The sequence below is a fragment of the Bactrocera tryoni genome, chromosome 3 (assembly GCF_016617805.1).
Source record: "Bactrocera tryoni isolate S06 chromosome 3, CSIRO_BtryS06_freeze2, whole genome shotgun sequence".
NCBI lineage: Eukaryota > Metazoa > Arthropoda > Insecta > Diptera > Tephritidae > Bactrocera > Bactrocera tryoni.
In genome coordinates this window covers 33,310,508-33,336,237 of record NC_052501.1, presented here as the reverse complement: position 1 = coordinate 33,336,237, position 25,730 = coordinate 33,310,508, and the positions used below count along the sequence as shown (strand labels likewise).

Here is a 25,730-nt window from a genome sequence, read left to right as displayed (position 1 = left end):
TCAAGAGGAATCCCGTCGTGGTGCGGAGTGCAGTATTTTGATAGGTCTATAGTTTCCTCATCTGCGAACCACTGCATCCAGGCGGCCATATTGGTGCTGCGTAGTTTAGGACCGGCCGGCCGATTGCCTTGTATGTTGCCAACAACGTTTCTTTGTCTTTTCCCCATGTGCTGGCGGCTAGCGGCTTGAGGATTTTGTTGCGGCTCTGTACCTTGGCGATAATCGCGGTCGTATGGGGAGTGAAGGAGCATAGACTATCAAAGGTTACACCTAAAATCTTAGGGTTATTGACAGTCGGAATTTTGACGCCATCGACTGCAATATTAAGTTCAGTCTATACTCTTTCGTCGAGTTCGTAAAAGTGGTCGCTGGGAATTTGGCGGGGGAAAGTGTGAGGTTCCGTGCCCATCGAACACATGCCATCGATTCCATTGCCCGACGTCAATATCGTGCAATCATCTGCGTACGAGGTTATGGAAACCCCCTCTGAGTCTGCGGGAGTTTCGAGATGTAGAAGTTAAACAGTAGCGGGGAGAGGACATCACCCTGCGGAACCCCCTGTTTAATTCTTCTCAGTTGAGATGTTTCACCTTGAAATAGTACGGATGATTGACGAACGTTCAGGTAGTTCATGGTCCACCTCTTTAGTCCAGGAGGAAGCGTAGTTTTCTCAATTTCCTGCAGTAGCGTTGTGTGGTTGACTGTGTCAAAAGCTTTTGACAAGTCCAACGCTACGAGGATCGTTCTCTCACAAGGTGGTTTCTGGTTGAGGCCACGAACTATCTGCGCGTTTATGACTCTAAGTGCTGTGGTGGTACTGTGCACTTTTCGGAATCCATGCTGGTGGCTGGCTAGGCTCAGGTGGTCGGGAGTAGCAAGGCCTCAAATGTCTTCACTACTGGGGAGAGGAGAGTTATCGGACGATAAGATTCCCCTTTGTTACCGGGTTTCCCAGTTTTTAGTAGTGGGACCACTCTTTCGACTTTCCACACATCAGGTATTTGAAGAGTGGTCAGCGACAGGTTGAGGACCTTGGTGAGATAACTTACTCCTGTTGAGCCTAGATGCTTTAGCATTAGCACGTTAATTCCATAAGCGCCAATGGATTTAGAAGATTTTGATTTGTTGATGACACTCTGAACCTCCTCATCGGTGAAAGTAAGTGGCGCACAGTCGTTTGGCATTTTGCGTAGCCGTCGGTTAACACATCATTTGGCTTTGTCTACCAAAGGGTGCAGTGTAAACTGCCGGCTAAAATAGCTCGCGCACTTCTTCGGGTCCGAAGAGGCATGACCATTGAATTGAACTTCAACTCGGTCGACAGTAGCCCAAAGCTTACTCACACCGGTGGAGTGGTTATAGGACTTCAGGTGCTCTATCCATTTCGTGCGCTTATGATGATTTACCATTCGGCGAATCTCCAAATTGAGATCCCTTATTCGGGGATCCCCGGGATCGGCATGGCGTAAGGTGTCGCGCTCGTTAGCTAAAACGGCTGCTTCGGGTAGGAAAATGGGGGCGGATTTCCGCTATTCTTCCAGCCGGAATGAAGCGAGTGGTAGCCGCTGCGATCTCCTTGCGGAATCGACATTCGCCAACGCATACGTCCGTAGGAATGGGTAGAGCGTTGAAGGTGCTCTCAGTAAATTCTGTGAAGCCGACCCAGTTAGCTTTGTTAAAGTTAACGAAGGTACGGTTGTCCACAGAAACGAAATCAGGTTTCTCGATCGAGATAATTGTGGGCAGACATTGACAGGCAGGAATGCCAAATATCGTGGTGCGCGTTAAAGTCGCCTAGTACCAAACGGTTTTCACCACGAAGTAGCGCGCCTATATATCATTCGAAACAATGATGTCTTCTTCCTTTGTGAAATATGATTGGGAACCCATTTTAAAGGACAACTCAGGCACTTTTGTGTTGAGGCGATATTGAATGGTGGACTAAGGAATTCCATAAGTATTGGATAGTTTTTGGAGACTTAACGACTTATAATACTTACCTGCAAAAACCTCTATGTCATTGGAAAAAAATAACTTTTTCGCAATGAGTGCACCAAATAAAAGTTCTTTGATAAAGTCGAAGACGCAATTATCAGATAGTCGATGGCAGCTTCGATTAAGATTTTTCTTGGCATGTCAGTTTAAACGTTTTTCTTAGTTTAAATGCAAAACGTGAGAAATGTCCAATCACTAACACACTTACCCTCCATCCTTGATGTAAAAAATACAATAAAACAAATTATTTAGAAGTACTTCACAATATATAGTAAAACAGTTATATTTACAAATTCGAAAAATTTTATAATTTCATCCTGAAGTAGAATCATCTTCTTCTCCTATTTCCAGTATAGCTTGCATAATTTTTCGTTTCAGTTTTTTTTTTGAACTAAGTGAATTAAGATGACGAAATTCTGTTGCAATCAATTCACCAAAAGCGTCCCACTCATCTCTTGAACTGATGAACATACATTTATCTTTGCTTTGTTTAGATCCCATACCTAACATATTTTTGTTATACTGCATTCCACAATTGGAATTGTGGCAGCAAAAATTTGTTTGACCAGTCTGTGGTTCTTCTATAGGTTCCCCTCGACTTTGTGGTTTCAATTGCAAAATAGATTTTTGGTCCAAAATTTTAGAAGCTTTATTCAAGTCTGCTTGATTTACATTTTGCAGATGTTGATTTAATGGTGGAGAATTGAAAATATTGTTTGTTTCGCTTTCAGCAACCAAAGTTGAAATTATGTTTTCACTCCCTTGTTCATTAAAATTCATTGATCGATCTACGGATGAATGCTCAGAAATTACCGCAGAATTGTCAACAATGGTCGCATCATCAAATTGATACTCTGTGATTTGCTCAATTACTACATCCCTTTTACGTACTTTTGAATCTTTGTTATTAGGTTCCTTTGTCTCCTCTTCACTGCTGTTATCATATTTAGTATTGGAGCTTATTTTTCTTTTTTTAGCCAGATAACCTCCTGGACGTGGTTCAATTACATCATGAAGAAATTTAAGTGATTGAAAATGTTTCCACCGACATCCTTCTGCTGTTGACTCCGTGTCGTATCCAGTTTCCTCAACTCTCCTTTCAAGTTTTTTCATCTCAGAATTAAATTGATTTCGCAAGTTGTGAATTTTTTTTCCAAATTCTAATCTGGTTATATGTAAGCTGTTACAAATATCGTCGATGGCTTTTGTTCGTTTTTCCTTATTTTTATATGCCTCAATATAGTGGTTCCATAAACAGTCATGCTGACGGTAAAGTTCAATCAATTGTGTAATTTTTTCACGGGTCCATACTGTACTTTTCCGACGGGAGGTCAAAACTATAGAATCATCAGAATTTTCCATGCTTTTTTGAAAAATCTTATTTTTTGAGTATAATGAAATGTTTGTTTACATTTTTTTAGAGGTTGGTGAAGAGAGCTAACGATATAAATTTTTACCATATACCACGGTCCTTCCTATCGATTATAGTTAAGTGATTAATGCCGATTCACAATTATCGTTCCATTTCATTAACATTTCACAATATTGTATTTTATCACTATTTTGAATATACTTAAAAGTTTTGTTTTACATTCTCTGCCTGAACCTTCTCTATATTATACGTTCTCTGTTTTACAATACAAGAAACAACTGCTGGATACATCGCTATAATAATCCTTTTTATACCATGTTCAGACCGACACTTAATCACACGATTTTGGCTGTTGAATGGATTATCGCACTAATCTTAAAAATTTATCAAGATTTCGCCATACAAAAATGACAGTTCCAAATCACTTCATTGAAATGATTTCAAACTGATCCACGCTAAATCTCTCTGTGCGACTCTGATTTTGCGCAATCTACTTGTCAGCACTGGAAATCTGTTGCTGATTTAGACACTACAAAGGGGGAAAAATTTAAACAATTTCCGACTTAACAAATGAAAAAATGCATCTATTATTTCTATTATATGGAAAATATTAAAAAAAGACGGCTTTTATTTGAAAATACTATATGACAATCTTTCCTTTTGATAAATATTAAGCGATGTGAATTCTTGAATGACAATAGCAGCTGTTTTTTGATCTTTCTAACGGCAGTGAGAACACTGTTGGGTTATGAAATGCTTAAATGTAATCTAATCTTTTAAATTTTCGGTCTGAACATGGTATTAAACCATTGGCTACCAAACGGTTTTGATGAAATCCTTCACCGGCTGCCAAGAATATTTTTTGTTAAATCCTTTTATTCAAAATAAAGCGAGTTTTTGAAAGACCTAGTGAACGTTTAAAGCGCTTTCCACGATCCGAGAACCGGATTTCAAAATATTTAAATATTTTGTGATAGGGTTTATGCTACACATCCCATACATATCGCATTCCTGGATCGTGGTCAATATATATTGAGCGTTTAGCAGTCTCCTAAGAAATATCCTATTTGTTAATCGTCCGCTTAATTGGCACTTATGATGTCAATAGATGAAAGTATTTGTAATTTATTTCATTAATTTATGTGTTCGTACCTGCAATTCTTAATTTGTAGCGCGATCCTATAAGCAGTCTCTAGTCACTATTTAACACATTTTGAAGTAAAGTCTCAATTTGCAACGAGTGACTCTTCAATAAACAGTCTGTAGCATTAGTCTCAAAATATTGTCACCTGATAGTTAACAGGTCACACAACTAGAAAGAGCTCTTGGCTGCTATTTTGAATATACTGAATAGAGATCATCATAGATATTAACCGATTGACTCAAACACGAAAATGTTAAAAACAAATCAATTTTACATAAATTTCGTAAATATTATGAAACAAAGTCAACATATATTTCTATTTTTTATCGGTAATTATGTTTTTTGACTATGTTGTAGAAAATTTTATATTTGTTATCGACATATTTATTTTCATTCAAGTGTAAAAACATCTCTGAATAATGAAATGTAACAGATTTTGTGACTGTTACTTATAGAATAGCAAAATCGTCTCAAGTCACAAATTTTGTCTCAAACTTAAAATCTCAAATTTAGAGACTTGTGACTGTATCACAGTACAGAAGCGCACGGTAATTGGTAAAACCAGGATTGCCAAATTCGCATTTTATTTAGGGGTTTCACATTGTCTTATATTGTTATAAGTTATAACCATCCGAAAACATAGAGTTCAGAGTTGTATTTACGCCCAATTTTCAGGGCGCTGATCAACGCATTGTATTGATCCGTTGTGCTTTTGAGCGCCGTGGAGCAAGGCTGTCGTCAGCAGATGTCCACGTTAAACACACCGGATGTTATAAGACCTGCGAAAAGTGTAAATTGTGAGTTTCTTTAAATGTTCACAGTTTAATTAAATGAAAGTGACAAATGTGCGTAAAGTGTGTTAAATTAAGTGAAGTAATTTGTTGAAATTTTCGAATTTTTGAACTTTAAAGCCGAATTTTTAAATCAGGAGGACTTCCTCTTTCCAACGGTACATTCAGATCGCGCCGCCAAAAAAATCGGAATTGTTGAATTGTTTATTTGTTGAAGTGACAAATGAGAAACTGTGTCATTTGGGAAATAAAATGTGATAAAAATAAAGACAAATTAAAAAGAAACTAGTAAGTTATTCGATAAATACCTAAATTATAAACTTAATAATCACAGTAATGCTCCTGCAGTACCGGAATACGTTCAGTTCGGTTCACACAAATTTCAAGTTGTTGCGCTAAAGTTTCATATCTGAACGGAGCCTAAGTGTAAACATAACATTTTCAAGTGGGAACGCGTAAAAAAATTGGCTGCTTTGTATTAAAAGAATTAGGGTCTTAAATATAATATCATCTAATTTGAAGGTCTAAATATGCCGGAAGAAACTGAGCAAAATTGTGAAAGTTTAAAACGTCGCAATTTACCTTGGATAGAGAAATACCGGCCAATGACATTCGAAGAGATTGTGGGAAATGAAGACACAATTGCACGTCTTTCTGTGTTTGCTACTCAAGGAAACGCTCCAAATATAATTATAGCGGTATTTTTTTAAAATAATAATTAAAAGACTATGTACTAATAATTATTTTAAAGGGTCCACCTGGTGTAGGAAAAACGACCACCATTCAATGTCTAGCTCGTATATTGCTAGGCGACAGTTACAAAGAAGCTGTCCTTGAATTAAATGCGTCAAACGAACGTGGAATAGATGTAGTCCGTAACAAAATAAAAATGTTCGCACAAAAAAAAGTTACTTTGCCAAAGGGCAGGCATAAAATAGTTATATTGGACGAAGCGGACAGTATGACTGAAGGAGCCCAGCAAGCCCTCCGCCGAACCATGGAGATTTATAGTAATACAACAAGATTTGCGCTAGCATGTAACACAAGTGAGAAAATAATTGAACCAATTCAATCCCGTTGTGCGATGCTTCGTTTCACTAAGCTTTCAGATGGTCAAGTACTTGCCAAGTTAATTGAATTGTGCCAACGTGAACAGTTGTCATATGAGGAAGACGGACTAGAAGCAATCGTTTTTACTGCCCAAGGAGATATGAGGCAAGCGTTAAATAATTTGCAATCCACTGCTCAAGGATTCGGTACGATTACTGGTGCTAATGTATTTAAGGTTTGTGACGAACCTCACCCTATGCTTATACAAGATATGCTGCAGCATTGTACCCAAAATGATATACACAAAGCCTATAAAATTCTTACCAAGTTGTGGCGGCTTGGCTATGCCTCAGAAGATATAATAGGAAATATATTTAGGGTATGCAAGCGTCTTAACGTGGATGAAAATATAAAGCTTAATTTTATCAAAGAAATTGGCGTCACTCATATGAAAGTTGTTGACGGTTTAAACTCTTTCCTCCAGCTCACGAGCCTTTTGGCTAAATTGTGTGACATTGCTGAAAAGTAATAAACTGGCATAAACAAAATATAAACTGGTTGTAATTACATTAATATAATATGAGTCGTCTAGATATTCAAGCACAAACATATTCATAAGCTTCCATATTTCAATAATGGGAAAAGAATGGAAAGGTACAAAATTGATTATTTTAATATAGGGCGTTCTTCGAAAAAATAAACTTGACATCTTTGGCAAAAATTGCAACTTCGAAAAAGCATCACTGTCGTAGCTGATACGCAAAAATGCGCGAAGCTTGCATCATTTGAAAATTAGTTGCACAAAAATGTACACCAAAACCAATTGTGTTAGCTAAAATGTCATTGTAAGTTATTTATGTTAAATATAATTGTATAGCGTTATTTCGATTTTAAAAAAAATTTTAGGGATTAAAAAATTATTGGTTAGTTTTTGAGATATCCAAATGAAATTTAAGACGCATGTAGGTGCATTTTTTATTCATCATTTGTCGGAATTGACCAGATCGAACAACTATATCACACATATCCCATACAATCAACTATTCAGATTATTTAAACTTCGCTTTAAAACTAGCTGTCTCAAAACCAGCTTTACACACATGTTACGCATATGCGATTTTATAGAAAAAACAGTCTCAAAACTATTCAAACACGGCGGCGAAGAACTGATAATCAGCTTTGTAAAATATGGTCGGACGAAAGCATGCCCAATGATTGGAATTTAAGTGTGCTCTGCCTAATCCACAAAAAGGGAGACCCCACAATCTGCTCCAACTACCGCGGGACAAGCCTCCTCAACATCGCGTATAAGGTTCTATCGAGCGTACTGTGTGAAAGATTAAAGCCCACCGTCAACAAACTGATAGGACCTTATCAGTGTAGCTTTAAACTTGGCAAATCATCAACCGACCAGTTATTCACCATGCGCCCAATCTTGGAAAGAAGGATCGACACACATCACCTCTTCGTCGATTTCAAAGCTGCTTTCGACAGCACGAAAAGGAGCTGCCTTTATGCCGCGATGTTTGAATTTGGTATCCCCGCAAAACTAAAACGGCTGTCTAAACTGACGTTGAGCAACACCAAAGCTCCGTCAGGATCGGAAATAATTCGAGCTGCGGAACTCAATCGAGCAGGTACAATCTCTTATAAGAGTGTACAGCTGCTGGCATATGCCGATGATATTGATATCATTGGCATCAATACCCGCGCCGTTAGTTCTGCTTTCTCCCGACTGGACAAGGAAGCAAAGCAAATGGGGCCTGCAGTGAACGAGGGCAAGACGAAATATCTCCTGTCATCAAACAAATAGTCGTCGCACTAGCGACTTGGCTCTCACGTCACTGTTGACAGTCATAACTTTGAAGTTGTAGATAATTTCGTCTATTTAGGAACCAATATAAACACCACCAACAATGTCAGCCTGGAAATCCAACTCAGGATAACTCTTGCCAATAGGTGGGTGCTACTTCGGACTAAGTAGGCAATTGAGAAGTAAAGTCCTCTCTCGACGAACAAAAACCAAACTCTGTAAGTCTCATTATTCCCGTCCTGCTATATGGTGCAGAGGCATGTACGATGACAACATTTGATGAGTCGATGTTGGCCACGACGAGTATCGCATTCGATGGAACGATGTATGAGTTATACGACGACATTAACATAGTTCTGCGAATTAAGAGACAGCGGCTACGCTGGCTAGGTCATGTTGTCTGAAGGAAGACCTCCACTCCGTTGGAAGGACCAGGTGGAGAAGGACCTGGCCTCGCTTGGAATATCCAATTGGTGCCACGTAGCGAAAAGAAGAAACGACTGGCGTCCTGTAGTTAACTCGGCTATAATCGCGTAAACGGTATCTACGCCAGTAAAGAAGAAGAAGATCTCTATTCAGTATATTCAAAATGGCAAACAAGAGTTCTTTTTAGTTTTGTGACCTGCTAACTATCAGGTCTCAAATTTTAGTCAATATTTTGAGACGCTGGAGACTGTTTAGTGAATAGTAACTAGTCACAAATTGAGACTTTACATCAAAATGTCTCAAATAGTGACTAAAGACTGCTTACAGAGTTCCACTATATGTTTGACCGCGACCTAGGGTCTGCTGTGCCCTCCATTTCATCAGATTTATTCCGAGAGACCCAGCACTCTGGTGAATTCTATCAACTTGCTGGGCGCTATTGAGGTGACTATGTAGTGCCCAGTATAGTACGACATGGAAACGGAATTTGTCTCGGGATAGGTTGATCATATCTTTAAATCTTGTAAGGTTGCTACCACGCATATTGCAGCTTAGCATGGTGCATACTTATTGCTGGCTGCCAGTATTTTTTTCTACCCACTCTCTCTGTGGAGCATTCCTTTTATGATGAAGAACCCCACCGCAATACATGGTTTATCCTAGAAGATGCAGCAGAGCGGACGAGTTCCTCGGCCAGCTCGTTGCCGGCTACCCCTTTGTGTCCCGGGTACCCCGGTTGCAAAATGATAGGCGGTTCAGCCTTCCCATACACTTCTGCACTAACAGCGATTTAACCTCATAGGCTGAGATCACTTTTAGCACCGCTTGACTATCACTGAATATATCGATACGCAAATTGCTTGACAATCCAGAATCAAATGTACTGGTGTTTCCTGGTCCAAGTCGCAGAATCGGCGGTTTGCACAAGAGACTATGCCCATGTTGGACAAGTTCTTCCTGATCCTGCAGTGCCCTGTGTAGAGCGCGACGTCCTAGAGAGGTTGTACACCACCCACCTAGAAGCAGCATGGCAAGGCGCATCCTCGCTGCCTGCTGCCAGTGCTGATCTCTCTCCACTCTCTCCTCCGTTCGGATTTGCTTTACTTTTGTCTTGCCTAAACCAAACGTTATTACTGTCCTTAATAATTTTCGGCGATCGAGCCCCGAGCCCATGGATCGGTGAGTATTAATGTAAGTTTGTCGACACTAGAGCAACGCCTTGCAGCAGGGTTGCTCCGTATCCTCCTGTCTCGTGCTGGCATTGATTCCAACCCGGACACGAAGGAATTTTTCTGCTGCGTTTGCGCCAAAAGGCTCCCTCCAAACTCTATCTCGTTCAGGTGTGATACATGCAATGGATGGAGCGATCTTAAGACCTGCTCAGGCCTTAAGACACATAGGGAGTGGACCACGAGTTTCGTGGCCCCATGTTGCCAACACACTACTGCGACATTAAACTCTAAGGCTGTGTAATCTGCACCCAGTTTGCGCGCTGCGTCGCCACTGGCCGAAAAAGGACCTCCACGGTCCCCAGGAGTTCAAACAGGAAACATAACTTTAATTCTGACTTGTTCCCTCCCAACCTTCATCGCGCTCCACAGTCTTACGTCGGAACGTCTCAGTGACATCAGTGTTCCGGCCTGCGCACTACGCATGAGTGGAGTGTGCCGTACGTTGTCCCATGTTGCAGGAGTCTGCCCCCGCAACACTCAACAGTGACGTCGCCAAACAACCCCACAGTGCTACAACCGCCCCTGCGGGTTTTACAGCAGCAACAAACTCCACTTACACGCCTTTCCCCCACCCCCAAGATCACCCACGGACATCAACGTCAAACCCGAATACTACAGTTCAACTGCAACGGCCGCAGGGATACCACCATAAAATGCCAGGGTATAACTATACAGTCAGGCGATGTCGAGCTCAAAATATTTAATATATACATCCCCCCAGCTGCATGTTGCTGTACAGGATATCACCCGAATATATGTAGGTGCGTTACTTTGTGGTGAAAACCATTTGGTCAACCACCAGCATGAATTCCGAAAAGTCCACAGTATCACGGCAGCAGTTAGCGTCATAACCGCTCAGATAGTTCGTAGCTTCAACCAGAAACCACCCTGTGAGAGAATGATCCTCATAGCGTTGGACTTGTCAAAAGCTTTTGACCCAGTCAATCACACAACGCTTTCTCCAGGACTGGATGGATGACCTTGAACTACCTGAGAAGAATTAAACAGGGGGTTCCGCGAGGTGGTGTCCTCTCCCCGCTGTTACTGTTTAACATCTACATCTCCCACAGCTCCCAGAGAGAGTTTTCATAACCTCATACGCTGATGATTGTCAGGTAATGGAATCGATCGCTAGCCGGCAGCACATGGGGAAAAGACAAAGAAGCGATGTTGGCAACTTACAAGGCAATCGGCCAGCCGGTCCTCAACTACGCCGCACCAATATGGTCGCCTGGATGCAGTGGAACGTAGATGAAAAAGCTACAGACTTGTCAGAACACTGCACTCCGGAATACGATAAGATGCCTCTTGATGTCTCCCATTGGACATCTACATATGGGACGATTATGCTCCTAGTTAAGGAGCATAATGAACTCCTCTCTAGACAGTTCCTGCTGAGATGTTTTCGCAGAAATCACCCCTGCAGCCACCTGCTTGGAGCGGAACCGCCTTCTAGGAACATCCTCAATTACGTCGAGAGTGACCCTTGCGCAGCTTCGCTTTGGATATTGTAGCAGGTTAAACTCCTACTTATCCAGAATGGACCCCGACCCCTGAGTCTCCGCATGACACTAGCCACCTCTTTGCATGCCCCGCCAACGCCACTCATCTTACACTCTTTTCCCTTTGGTCCGATCCATTTGAATCAGCACGTTAGATGACGTCGACGACCACTTAAATAATCCTTACCATCCTAACGGGGATTGAATAACCGTTAAAACAACAACAACTGCCCTTAACAGATACATTTCTTTTCTATCTTATGACATTCATTGTTTCTAACTTTCATGGAATTTGTATTCAACAACTATGAAATGATATGTTTTAGCTTCAAATTGGTTGGTTGCCATAGTCTTTTAATAATGTTTGCGTTATTTTATTTTTGAAAACGCTTAATATATAAATTATAAAACAGTTGTTTTCTTGTAGGCAATTGATAAAAATTTTGTACCTAAGATGTTATGAAATGGTTTTGCAGTTAAACAATTTTTTTACACTTCAAGAATATTTAAATATGAAAGAAGGTTTGGATTTCAAAAGAATGTATATACATACATAGCAACTCTAATGTTTTTCAAAATCGCGTTTAAAAGTTTGAAACGAGGAAGAAGTATGCAGGGGGTAATTACACACAAAAATGTAGATAAAATTCGTGTATAAAAAATATGAATTTTGCACAAATTTGCCTAATTTAAATCGCAATATAATAAAATAATACAAAAAAGAAGATATTCATGACATTGTTTTTGTATTAGTATATCACAGAACTACCTATTTATATATGTACATAAGTATGTTTTCCTGTAATTCTTTTTTTGTCAATTAGTGCAATCCTGCTGAAAGCTAAATTAATTATTTTACTTCATATTTGAGTATACTTACATACATACATACATACTTATGTAAGTATATTATTAGGTTCAAATATATGGTATATGTATTTCTAATTTTTTTAAGATTAAGTTAATTAGGATTTATGGGATCATGAGTTTGACGGTGTAGAACATTTGGTAGGATGTACCACATACATACATACATATTTAAAAAATTAGAAACTGAAGTGTTTGAGCGTTTAGAGAATATACATATGCCTTTTATATTTTGGGATTTGGTAAAACTAGACTTGTAAATTTCCAGACAATTTTATCATACAGTTTGAGCTTTTTATGGTATGCATTAGGGTGTAGTTTATTTTTTTAAGTTTTAAATTTATAACGCATAGGTTCATTTGTTCATTTGCATCTAAAACACTCGGAAATAAATTTTTACTCTATTTGGTATCGTACTCCCGTGCTGACTTGTATCAAATCATGTTCATACATGTTGCGCGGCAGTAGCGGTGCGTATTAACGGTATTTGTCATTTGTTCTCAATTATTCTGGCGATTAACACGTATTGTTATACATATGTATGTTAGTATATTTGAAAGTGGCAGTGGAATTAAGAAGCAATAAAAAATGTGTGTTTCTTAGATAGTGACGTAAATTATCAATTAATAGGTGCAAAGTTACGGTCTAGTCGTCAAGTTCTTGCAGTATGTTTTTTTAATATTGGCGAAGTTAAATTGAAAGCGCTAATCTCGTCATTCGAGAGTGCATTATATTTTGGGAAAAGGCAGAATACCTACCAGAGAGTGTAAAAAAACTTGTGGATCTTCACCATGCTTGGAGGGAGTTGCAAAAAATTAAAAAAAAAATGCAAGATATTTACAAGCGCCGTGAGAAGGGTTTTAAGGACAATTTTGACAATTTATTTGATATAGCACACTTTTGTTATTCTGTGAACAAAAGTTAAATGTTGAACAAAAGTTATTTTTGCATTATTTAATATAAAATAAATGGTTAGAAACGAATTAGTGAAGTGTTAGTGGATATAAAAGTTAAACATATAACTATAAAACTTATTATAAATGGGAGAAACACGCATCTTAAATAGTTGAATTTTTGAACTTTGAATGCAAATATCTCAAAAACCATAAGTCAGCGGCAACTATATGTATATATTTTCTTAATCTGGAGGACCTCCTCCATCCGTACATACCCATTTTAACCCCGAAATCCCGGGATGCTATTCTAAAATTTACCCAGTTAAATTGTTAGCGTAACAGTGTGCCAATGTTCAAATCATTTCCACCGCATTGTTGATAACTATCGTCAACAAGAAAACGCACAAACATTAAATGGATGGCATTTGATTGGCAATGCTAACTTGATGTTGGGAATTTTCTTCATTATAATATTAATCAAAACTAATCAATATTTATTCACCATTTACGATATTTACTGAATTGAATTGTTTTAATTTTAGGTTTAAACAATTTCAGCTGCTATTTGTCTTTCAAATATTCACTGAAAATAGTCGTATATATTTCGTAATACTAAAAACAGAGTTTGGTTGATCGATATCTTAAATTGTTCTAACATCAATTCAACTGAAATTCAAACTGTAATAGGGGTTTTAGCTTTTATTAAACAATGCATTTCTGAAAATATGCCGTATCAATTATGGTACTTCATGAAAAACATTATTTATTGTGCATCATGTATTTTGAGGTCTACACTGTTATTAGTTTGTTTTAACTCTGTTTCATGAGAACATATTTTTGCATCTCCCTCACATGCAACTTCTTTGACTCTACATGTGATATCAACAGTTCCATTTTCCTCAATTAGAACTTCCTTTGCTATGGTATTTAGACATTTCCCAACCATCTCGGAAATAATTAAATCGACCACTTCATTTTCTTCCCGATGAAAGTTACACCATTTATCATCTTCGTCATACATTTCTTGGATTATAATTTTACCAATGTGATCACGATTTGCTCTTTGACCATACACTGAATATATTGGTGTACGTCGTTTCAATGTTTTGTCCATAGCCAGACATCGGCGAACTTCTTTGTATATGGACTCTTGGATACAGTGTAACCGATTTGGAGGATTAAAGAAAGCCAGTTGAGTATGGAAATTATCAGGATCTCCTTGTGTTAAAACCTCACTATGCTCGTCAAGATATTCACGACAAATATCTAGTATAATGCGCTCGTAAATATTTGTTATTTTTTCATCCATTACTGTAGGCAATTTTTCACCAGTTTTAGTAATATAATCTAAAGAAAGATAACATTTTCGCATAAATATTTCGATACTAAGACGCTCAAACAAATACCCACCAGTCTTAAGAAGTTCACAGTACAATTCATGTGTTCGTCGGTAGCTTATTTCTCTAATTCTTTCCTCTGATGGAAATATAGTTGTCATTGGACTTCCGTGAGCAGGAGGTACATAAGGCGGTGGGGGCTTATTGGGAATTTCGCGGACATACATGTACGGTAAAACAGTTGAAACATTATCAAATTGTTTTACTTTCTGCGAATTTATAACATTTTAATTAGTTTTAGTATTATGCATTAATAAAATATCAAATTATGGTATATACCTCGGGTTCTATTAGTATTTGTTGACAACGGCGTATCTCCAGTTCATTTATAATGTCAGGCATAAGTTGTATTGAGCTTGATGCTGAGGACCCGTTGTTGCTGTCCAGTGCTGGTAAGCGTACATTATCTGCAGGCGTTTGGGACGGTGGAGGGCCTATCACGATTTCTGAATTAGATTGCTGGGATTGCGAATTTCTGGGTTTTTCCGAAACGTTAGATAAAACCTCCTTATTATCTTTTTCACCATGATTTAAATCCACGTTTTCAACTCCCGAGTTGTTCTCATTATCTCCAGAAAAGGACACATCAACTATACTTTCAAAATGAGGCAATGATAAATCATCTATTTGTGTTAATTCGCCACTGCTTTCAAAATCATCATCATATGACTTGGAGACACAATTTGCATTAGCAGCTTCATCAGATTCAAACATTTTTGGCTGACTTATAAATGTTTTCGAATTAAACGAATCTTCGTCGCTTAAAGGTTGGCTTTTAATTGAGTCTAAATCTGTAAATGTGCTGCAGCTATTATCGTTATCATTTTGAGTTGAGTCTAAATTTGCACATGAACTATTGCTGTTATTGTTATAACTTGGAATTTGATATTGCGTCGTTGTTATTTTAGGGCTAACACATACCGAATTATGGTGAAAGCTGCTAAGAACATCTTGTTGCTTCGAAGAAACATTTAAATCGGCATTAGCTGCTTTGTTGTTGCTAATATTGGGGATATTGTTCTGAACTGCCATTTTTTCTTCCATGTAAACATTTTTATAATTCAGTGCTGCTGGTGCAAATACATGCTCCGTACCACAGTTATTATTCTCATGTGTTTGATGGCTTTCTAAAACTTGTTTTGAAGGGCTTTCAGTTAAAGCCGATGAGTTTTTTTGATTCAGCTCTGCACATTGTTCTTTATATATGTTTAGTGATTCTTGTTTGCCGGCTTGGAATAAACGATCTTTAGAGTACAATACACCGTCGGACAGGCTTCGAACTAAGCCAACATTAGAAATTGTGTTTCTCATGCTTGTCGTAATTTTTGTTAATAATATATTAATTTCAGACGACGATTGTGTAACAACAGAGCTAAGGGTGCCAGAACCCGAACTGCGCGCTGAAATGTGTTGAAATTTTTCTGCAGCAATGCTAGGACTGTAATTATCGCGTTGTAAAGAATTGACGGATGTATCCCCACACGATTCTCCTTCTTTATCAGAAGATTCGGAGCTGGTACACAATTTCAGTGACGGCACCAAAACTGACTTTAGTTGGTTTTGCTGTTGTAACGATTGTTGAGTTGGTAATATATCTTGGTCGCAAGAAAAAATACTATTTTCCAGAAGATCAGCTGCTAAGCTACTCTCATTATGTGAAAAGTCTTTAAGAACTGCTACCTTAGCCGCCTCGTATAGATGTTCTAAATCCGTTTTTGAAAGTTCATAGCGTTTGTCAGGCACATATTTTTCAAATTGCTGTGAGGTTAGTCGACGCCATAATTTGTTTAACTTCGCACCAGTTGTACGGACGCAATCAATCGCATCGACTACAATTTCTTCTCCACTTCCTTCGTTACTTCCTGCCGTAGTATGCGTACTTGATATGCTATTTAATTCCTTTAAACTGTTGTTGATTTCCTTTAAGCGTCGCTGAACTCTTACGTGTGAATTATAGTTATTAAGAGGGACTGTGACAGCATGATCTTGAGGCAGTACTTTTGTTTTGTCAGCGGCAAAATTTTTAGATTCACTTTTGTGAGTGTTATATCTAAGTAGTTTGTTCTCCATTTGTAGAACCTCAGCTTCTTCTTGATCGAGTCGGCGATGCCATTGCATCAATCGCTCAACATGCTCTCGACGACGTTGTAAATCTAATTCGCGTTTCTTCAAAAGTTCCTCAAGAGAACGGGACGTTTCAAGGGTATAATTAGCCCGAACTACCGGTTCCGAACGATCCACTTTTACTTTAATATTCTGTTGCGATAAATCTGATGCTTTGTTGTCAATGTTGCTCACTAGAGTAGACGGTAAGGTGGGCGACTTTTCCTCATCCCAATCGGATCGGGAAATTCTTTGGTAAATCTTTGTGTTGGTTTTCTGAGGAACCACACTCTTAATGGGCTTTCTTGACGGGGGAGCGATGGATTTATTTTCACGGTTCGATGTTGACTCCGTTGAGCTTGTTGATGTAGTAGATTGTAGTAGTCTAAAGCAAAATATTATATAAAAATCCTATATTATACATATGTGATAAATTACTTTATATCTAAGCCTAAGAATCTTTAGGGGTGTTCTAATTTTAACTTCCATTAATTTACATGAATATTAACATTTAATTTTGTCGCTTTGAAATAGAATATACCTACTGATAAATTGTAAATATATAAATGTGTAAATATTGGGACAAAATGAACGAATATATGCTGAACAACAATATGCGCAATATAACGATTAAAAGACAAAAATAGCGCATCCCTAACATTTGTACAAACATATACATATACATATGAATTACCTATGACATGTTTTGGAATGGAATTTTATCTTCACATTAAAGAGAATCACAAAGCCTGATAAGAAAATATTTCAGATTGGCTACAATCAAGTACGCGCTTGCTTACTAGAATTTACAATATACTTATAATGTTTTCTTAGTACACACATATTTTGACGTTGACATCGCGAAGATTTGAAGCTACTTATGTATGTCCATTTATTGTTCAAATTGACGTGCAAATTCAATTGAACTATAGTAATATGAATTCGAACTAAAAATTAAGTAGCGTAATACAAATAAATTCTCACCGAGGTGGTGAGACGCCGTCAGAAGATTTTGGTACAAAGCTAGTATTAAATGGTTTCATTACTGTTGGAGTAGCTGTAGTGGAAGTTGCAAAACCAAGCCGAAGCGAAGACAAGGGTCTCATGGTACAAGAGTAGCAATAATAAATTCACAGTTATAATTGCCGAGTTCCAGACAATTTCCTCTTGATGGGAATCATTAACAATGTAATTGATGAATAAAGACGAAAACTGAATAAACATTAGGGAAGAATACTTTTGTAGTTTAAGCTCCCAATTAACGAATGCAAATTAGCCATTATGGTGCAGTGGTTTTAAAAGTGTATTTATTATCCCACTTCGATCATTAAAAAAAAAAAATGTTTTCCAAGAACGATTACCCTCATGTAGTGGCTCTCAGCGACATTGACTGCAACCGCTGCGGTTGAAGCGAACACCACCAAAACCCCCCACAGTAGTCTCAGCTGCTCGGATTGGATGAAGTCGCAACGGGCTTGTACGGGGAGTGCTCACAAAATGAAAAGGAAGTGGGGAAGCAGATGTGTATCGAAGGGGCGCCTCCGACCACCCGAAACGCAGAACGAAAGAGCGGTCAGATAACGTCACAGGAACCAGGAGTGTTAAGTTAAGGCAGTTCGCTCCTAACTTTTCGTCTGCTATTTCAATGCGGATCGTGCCATATTTCATGTATCTATTTTAATTCTGGAGTTTTATTCACAACATACATGCGATTTATTGCTCTAAGATGGTCGGTTATAAATTGTTTGTTGAGTTACTACATACATACATACATATGTATGTGGGCTGTGAAATGTTCATACAATAGATTGTAACAATTTATTTAAATTTTGAACAATGACGAGAATTTTATTAAAAATGTATGTATGTATATATGTATGTTTGGTATGTACATATTAATTATTCTAGGCAACATGGAGGATGGAGTCATGTGTAGAGGTTCACGCAAGTGAGGAAAGTTCTCTGATCGCCATTCACTTGGGAGTGGCCAGAAACGATTCTTTTACACATGGCTCAAGCAGCTCACTACTTCCGGTCTTTGACCAAGTATCCTCTGGGTAGCCTAAGAACATCCGTTCGAAGGCGAGCTAATGTGAGAAGGCGAAACATCCCCTGCATAGGGTTGTGCGCTGGGTTTGGGACCCGCCACGTAATAAACAATTCCAATGAAAAAGAAAACACAGTCTGGGATGAGAGACCCCCCTTTTCGACACGTAGCGAAAAGAAGAAACGACTGGCGCGCTGTTGTTAACTCGGCTATAATCGCGTAAGCGGTGTCTACGCCAATTAAGAAGAAGAAGAAGGCAACATTATTTCCTTTGTTGAGTTTGAGTGAATAAATTTCATATGGTGTAAACAAATTTTACACTTTGCTGTGGCAAATCGAAAATAAAATTTTTCCAGGTCAAGTTAAAAACAAGCGCAATCACATCGTTTGAATGTTTGCCGAGTTATTTAAATTATAAAATGTATTCGTAAAATGAATCAAAAGAAAAGCTAATAACAAAATTAACTAAACTACAAAAAAGGTATTACTTTGAAGATTTGTTATTTATTGAGAATTTTAGGCAACGTGCTAGGCTACTAAGGCGCTACTTAATACTTACATATGTTACATAAATAAATTTACATTAAAACCTGTTAATCAACTATAAATTTTTTAATAATTCTGTATTAATTTTTGTATTGAATGGAATACATAATAACATAAACAAATTAATAATAATGAATTATTAACAAATATTATAACCATATGTCACCAAGAAAAACGTAAAAATTTCACCTTTATCTGCCAGATTTTTCAGATTTTTTCCATTTAGCACACGGCATTAGTAGTCGACGTTCAATATAAGATTTCACTAAAATATCTATATAATTTTGCCTTTGTTTATTTTGTACAAGGGGGGGTTGTTGGGAGGTCGGAGAAGCGATTCAAAACTTGCGCGGTATTCATGACGCCAATTGGCTGCATGTTTTTATATTAGTAGCACGCCGTATCAATGTATCAATGATAATTTAAATTCCAATATCGTCACTTGTTCACATACATACATACAAGCATACATACATGTGTGAATGAGGAACACATATGTAAACTGTTTACGTAAAAAGCAAAACATCTAGAGCAAACGAACAAAACATTTTATTCATTTCAACACTTTGTTGCTTTAAATTTTGAATTTATGAATATGAAATCGTTTTATACAAATTATAACACATACCTACCTACATACTTATTTATAAATATAATTAGTTTTAAAACCAGTTGAATTTATGTAGAATTCAAGCTATTGCGAAAATCAATGTTACTAAATATTTCTCAGAAAGTAACGAACAATTTGATATATACTATGTAATATTATACATATTCTCTCACAGTAAGAACTTAACTACGCTTTTTGAAGAACGGTCATATATACATCTAAACGTTTCTATAGAAGATATTTTCAAATTCAGACACACACTAAAAGATTCGCATTATTTCAGAGTGTATAGGCATTTTATAAAAACAAAAAAAGTCAACGAGACTGCCCTCGTCAGTGCTACTACACACGTTTTGTTATTGTTCCAGTCACCGGAAAGCAAGCACAACACTAAACAACTTCGAGCCTCTCGCGTAACTCACGACAGCACTTTCCATGTTTAGCGTCTTTGCGGGAGCAATACAAACGATTTGGATAATCAGAAACGAAACGTCGGCCGAATACGAATATACTCGTATTAAGAGAATTCTTTCGCAAATTTAGAAGATATGTAAATATGAATGCCCCATTTCGATAAACAATTTATGAATGGATTTGGAAGATTTCTTATACTGGTGCTGAATGTGCACCACCCTGTGAGCATAAATATAGATACATGCAGAAATTCATATGAAACTTTAAACAAAAATATATTTATAACTATAGATACAGAAAAAGACATATATGTATACATATATATGTACATATGTTTGTATATAAGCGAGTGTAATGGAGTGTTTGTGTTGAATATGCAAGTCTAGTATGGAAAGGGGGTAACTCGCAATTCCGCAATTTAAAAAAGGTAAAACGCGTTCCACAACAAAAATAACGAACAAATAATGTTGTGTAATTTTTTTTTCAATTTACCATGTTTTTCAGAACGATTTTTTTTTTTAATAAAGTGAGTTTAGTCTTTCGTTCTTAGCTATACATAAATAAGAATTGTAAATAAATTGTAAAAATTGTATCCAACACAAAATGAAAACAAAAATAAATTAAATAATATATAAATAAAAGAGAGAATAATCATATTTTTGCTATGACATGTACAATTTATTAAATGTTCATTTTTACCTCTTGATTTCTTCGCGCTCCTTTTCCATCTTTAGCAAAATTCCACGTTGCTTCTTTTTAATGGCCGCAATTTGCAAAAGTAAACCCTTCGATTTGCAACGCTCTTTTTGGACTTCTAACCAAGCAATTTGTCCTTTTGTGCGATCAAACAAAGCCTTTTCCCTCATTTTTAATAAAGCGGTCAAATGCTCTGATTTGGTTGTTTCATTTCTTATTAACTTCTCATACTAAAAAAATTTAAATAGAGCCTTCATTACTACAATGGAGAACAAATGCTTACCATGCCAACATTTGAGTAGCTACAAGTAGAGTCCGATAAACTGTCGTTCTTTACAGAACCTAAGGAAATTTCTAAATTGGAGTAATCGAACATTTCTAAAATTTTATGGCTTGCCGTAATATTTTCAGCCAAAAAATTTTGTTGATACGGACTATCTTCATGTTTTATGGAAGTAAACGTTTTTTTTCTTTCTGAAAGCGTAGACTTTTTTGGGGTCTCCACTTTTTGTTTATTTTCGTTTTCAGTCTTGCTCCTAATATTTTCCTGTATATTAGATGTGCTGTCGCATCCATTTTCATCGGAAATGTTCGTGGAAATTAGAGTTTCAGTTAATTGTTCTGCGCGTTTAGAATTTTCTTGATTTTGTATTTCTGACGTGTTATGTTTTCCATTTACTGAATATATTTCAGATGATTCATAGCAAACTTTACTTAATCCATATATTCCCGAACTTATGCAGTTCATTTTTGATTTTATTATTTTGTTTAATTGTTCATCACATTCTTGCTGCGATTCATGGGAGAATTTTATGGTATTTTTTGCTTCCTTGCAGGTTTGGTTATCCCCATACTTAAGTCCACAGATTTCATTTTCAGAATAATTTTCGATGTGAGCCTTCTGCAAATCGATTTCATTTTGAACATCTGAAGAATTATTTGTTCGATGGCTAGAACATTTCTCAAAATCGGTGGTATAGTCATCAGCTTCTCTTATACTGTTGTTTTCGGTATGTGTTGTCCCACAAATTTCATGAGATTTATTAATAGTTGTTTTAAGGCGATCATTAACTTCAATAACCTGTGATAAACTACGGTTGAAGTCGTTTAGAAGTTGATTGAAATCAATTTCTCTTGTAGTGCTCTGGTTATGGGACAAATTTTGCTCCATTTTAGAGGTTTGTGCATCACCCCTGTTGGGGTTTACATGCTTCGCTGCAATAGCTGTTTTCAATTTTTTGCTTGACATTATGGTCAAGTTTTCCACACGTTCTAAGGAGAGGGGACTAATAGCTCTATGCAGTTCTTCACTTTTGCTTTTACTAGTGTCATTTCTTTGGCGAATAATTCGTTCTGGGCTATTAAATATTGAACTGGAAATGGTAGTGTCATCTTCTGACGTCAGTGCAAAGCCTTTCGATTTCGCATAAGTTAGTGGATTACTATTTGTTTTATTTGACGATGTTCTCAATTCATTATTTGAAGATTGAAGCAATTGCACTGATATTGAGCTTAGGTTTGAGTTGATTTCCGATTGAGATTGTGTAGGATGTATATTAGAATTGTTACAATTTGTATATATCCGCTCTGAGTCTGTTTTAATAGTTTTCAGTGATCCCTCCGAATATTTACTTTCTGCTATATCGGCTTTTTGATTAAGTGGTTGATTAAGGCTATCAAATCTTGATAAAGATGTTTTATCCGCAATTTGAGAATTAGCTGTTTTTTGAGATTTTATATGGATTTGGTTAGTAGTTTGCCTTACATCTGCAAGGGCTTCAAGTTTTCGTCTTACGGCCATTATGAAATTGTATGGATAAATCTGTACCGTACTTGGCTTTAACCAATACGGAAGATTATTTACAGTAATATTAGTATTATCTTCGCGTTTTGAATTGCTTTCGTCGCAACTTTTTCTGTTGGAATCAACCTTATATACTTTCGATAGATCAGGGTTTTTAAGTTCATCCGCGTGCAAATAATGTAATAAATCACATGTGGGCTTTCGATATGTAACTTCCTCTCGTATTTCTTCTCGATCTTTTGCATTCTCTTTGTCATTACTCATTGTTTTTGGAACCAAGGGTACTGATTGGACAAATTTTGGGTTCAACATTTCTAAAGCAATATTTTCCTTATCAAAATTATATTCTCTTATAGCACTAAAAGAATGATCTTTAGTTTCTGGCTTGCGCAATAATCCAATTCGCTTTTCTGGGAAAGGTATGCCTAATTCTTTGATTGGGTCGGGAATTATCGATTTAAGGTTACTATTAGATATACTTTTATCTTCAGTCTGTAACAAAAAAAATATTTCCATCAAATATATTAAAAATTATTTGAAATAATTATACCCACATTTTTTATTACATTATCATTAGGAGGCGTAGGACAAATATCTGATATTCCAACTTCATTTTTTTCAATTACGGGATCTGTTTTTAAATCTTTGAATGCTTCTCCATTATTATTTTCCTTTACATCAATATTCTTAAGTAAGTCAGGATCAACCTTAATTTCTTTTCTTTTTCTGTCATCTAGTGCAACGGGGGAGTTTTTTTTCTTATTAACATTTTTTGTAATTATTGCTCGTGAATTTTTACGAAGCTTTTCAAGTCTCTTTTTTATTTCTTCCTTTTCTATAGCAGTTTTTTCACCTTTTACTTTCAAGGCTGAGGTATCTTGTTGAAAGCGTCTCCTTCGCTTTTGATCTTTTAAAAACTTTCGAGCTTCTTCAACGTTGTAAGATTTCCTTTTAACATTTTGTGCAACTGAAGGTAGAAGTTCATGCGATTTAGTGTCCGGTGGATGACTGGACTTTGATCTAATTATAGATACTACTCTCGTTTTTAAATGTCGTTCGGATTGCGCCACAGGTCGAAAATCAACTTCTGTCCTACATCTACGAACAATTTGATCGTATTTTCTGACGTTATTTTCCACCTCAACTTCTGCTTTACCGTTTTCAGTTAATTTTGTTTTATCTGCAGGATTATTATTAATAATTTCAGTTAAATATGTGTTCAGATTTTTAATTTCTTGATCACGTTCCTTTTTCATTTCAATAAACTCAACGTTTGTATTATCATTTGAACATATTTTTCTTGTTTCAAGTTCTGCTGGTTCAATTACGTTTTCTGATTCAGATTCTGTTGAATAATCTTTTGGAGGAGGCAGCTTTGCTTTATTCTTCTTTGTGGGAATTTTCATGGTATAAGAAATTTTAGCAATTTGTGTTTTTATTTGTCTTGGACTTGCTGCAATGCAATGTTTCTCATTATCTAATAATAAAAGATATTTTCTGAAGTACAACATAAATACGTATAACAAAAAATTAATAGTATACCAGAATCTTTGTAGTATTTAACTGCACCTTCGGCTTTCTTCCAAACCGGTTGAAGCTCGCTCATTATATATTTCCCTTTTTATTTATACTTCGTCTTAGCATACGAAATAATACAAATTTTTGCATTTATTAAGTTTATATAAACAGATTACATCTATAAAATTAATCCACCTATAACAATATTAAAAAAAATAATAATAATAATAGTAACAAACAACGCACAAGAAAATACAAGCGCAACAAACCGAAATATCTAACCAAAAGTGCTGACAAATCGCATTTAAAAATGTTTAACCCAGTATACATGCCATCATCTAATATTATACCGGCACCACACTTCAGAAAAGAAACATCTTTTAGGACTGTTTTCTCAATATCTATTTAGCAGCCAACTGTCAGTTAAGTTCTGGTTGACGTAATAATATTCGTTTTTTTCGATAAATAAAACTTTTACCCTTACAACGATAAATAAATCATTAAAGTAATTGTTTCACAAAGGTCATTTCTGCGATCTCAGTCGAATTTTGCAGAAAATGTGAAATTCGCAAAGTTTTTGGAAACGTTAAAGCCTTTTGTCCGATTAAGATCGATTTACCCAACAAAATAAAAATCTTATTTTACTACATTTGTTTTTAATCGAGTTGGAATGCAACTTTGTGGGTTGTTGTTTTAACTTGGCTTTTTTTAACCAGCACTTAACTGATAGATGACTGCTAACCTGACATCGAAAAACGGCACTTTAGGGGTTATATACAGTTAGAATTCGGTTATATATTTTATTTTCTTAAATAGAACCCGTCCACGCTTTACTGTGGGTGATCCATAGAAAATACTACTACTACCATCTATATATGTACATATATGATTTCTATTAGTTAGGTTATAGCTATTAGTTAATGAGATATAGCATTTTTGTGAAGCAACTTGTGTTAGTTTACAAAAAAAAACTGGATCATAAAGGCATTTTAGTGTGTTAATAAAGCATTGCTTTTTTAAGGAAAATACTGTTGAATTTGAGCTCCGCACCAGAGAAATCAATTGTTGAAAAGAGATTTGCTAAGTTGGAAAGAGGGAAATGAGCACAGAGGTGGCAGGGATAATGGGATACCCAACTTATTCCAGTGTGAAAGCGCCTCAAAATAAGCATTTTTTATAGCATTTTCCATTATGGCCAGATTGAACAAAATAAGAATTTTTGGGCATTTAAATTAAAACACCCAACATTTATTACGATTGCAAATTATTATATATTGGACTTTTAATATATGGCGAAACTACTTAAATCCTTTATTTATGATTTTATGGTATATTAAAACAACTAACTTTTGATCTTTCAATACTTAATAAGGTGAATAAAACCTGTTAGTTCTCAATTAATAAATGTTTTTAATCATTTGTAATTGAAATATAATTCTAGTATGCAAAACGTTTCATGAAATATATTTAAATTTCGCATTCTCTTTGATTTTCATTGTTATAAAAA

The 25,730-nt window shown here is 36.4% G+C and overlaps 3 protein-coding genes across 4 annotated transcripts; 1 reads left to right on the top strand and 2 right to left on the bottom strand.

Moving 5' to 3' along the window:
* Window positions 1-2,242: 2,242 nt before the first annotated feature.
* LOC120772586 lies at window positions 2,243-3,605 on the bottom strand. Its single transcript, XM_040101293.1, has one exon. It carries the CDS (start codon window positions 3,355-3,357, stop codon window positions 2,308-2,310), a length of 1,050 nt encoding a protein of 349 aa, XP_039957227.1. The 5' UTR covers window positions 3,358-3,605; the 3' UTR covers window positions 2,243-2,307.
* A 2,121-nt stretch (window positions 3,606-5,726) lies between these two features.
* On the top strand, window positions 5,727-7,234 carry LOC120772445 (replication factor C subunit 2). Its single transcript, XM_040101065.1, has 2 exons — window positions 5,727-6,000; window positions 6,054-7,234. The coding sequence occupies exons 1-2, from the start codon at window positions 5,833-5,835 to the stop codon at window positions 6,879-6,881; spliced, it is 996 nt and encodes a 331-aa protein (XP_039956999.1). The 5' UTR covers window positions 5,727-5,832; the 3' UTR covers window positions 6,882-7,234.
* A 6,384-nt stretch (window positions 7,235-13,618) lies between these two features.
* Window positions 13,619-24,406, bottom strand: LOC120770583 (centrosome-associated protein 350-like). Of its 2 annotated transcripts, none has more exons than XM_040098163.1 (7): window positions 24,248-24,406; window positions 23,260-24,182; window positions 21,185-23,197; window positions 20,905-21,131; window positions 14,765-16,973; window positions 14,499-14,694; window positions 13,619-14,435 (listed from the first exon to the last, which is right to left on the bottom strand). In XM_040098163.1, the coding sequence occupies exons 1-7, from the start codon at window positions 24,309-24,311 to the stop codon at window positions 13,852-13,854; spliced, it is 6,216 nt and encodes a 2,071-aa protein (XP_039954097.1). In that variant the 5' UTR covers window positions 24,312-24,406; the 3' UTR covers window positions 13,619-13,851. The 2 variants fall into 2 exon arrangements, with proteins under 2 accessions (XP_039954097.1, XP_039954098.1); XM_040098164.1 differs by having other exon boundaries at window positions 23,260-24,158.
* Window positions 24,407-25,730: the final 1,324 nt, after the last annotated feature.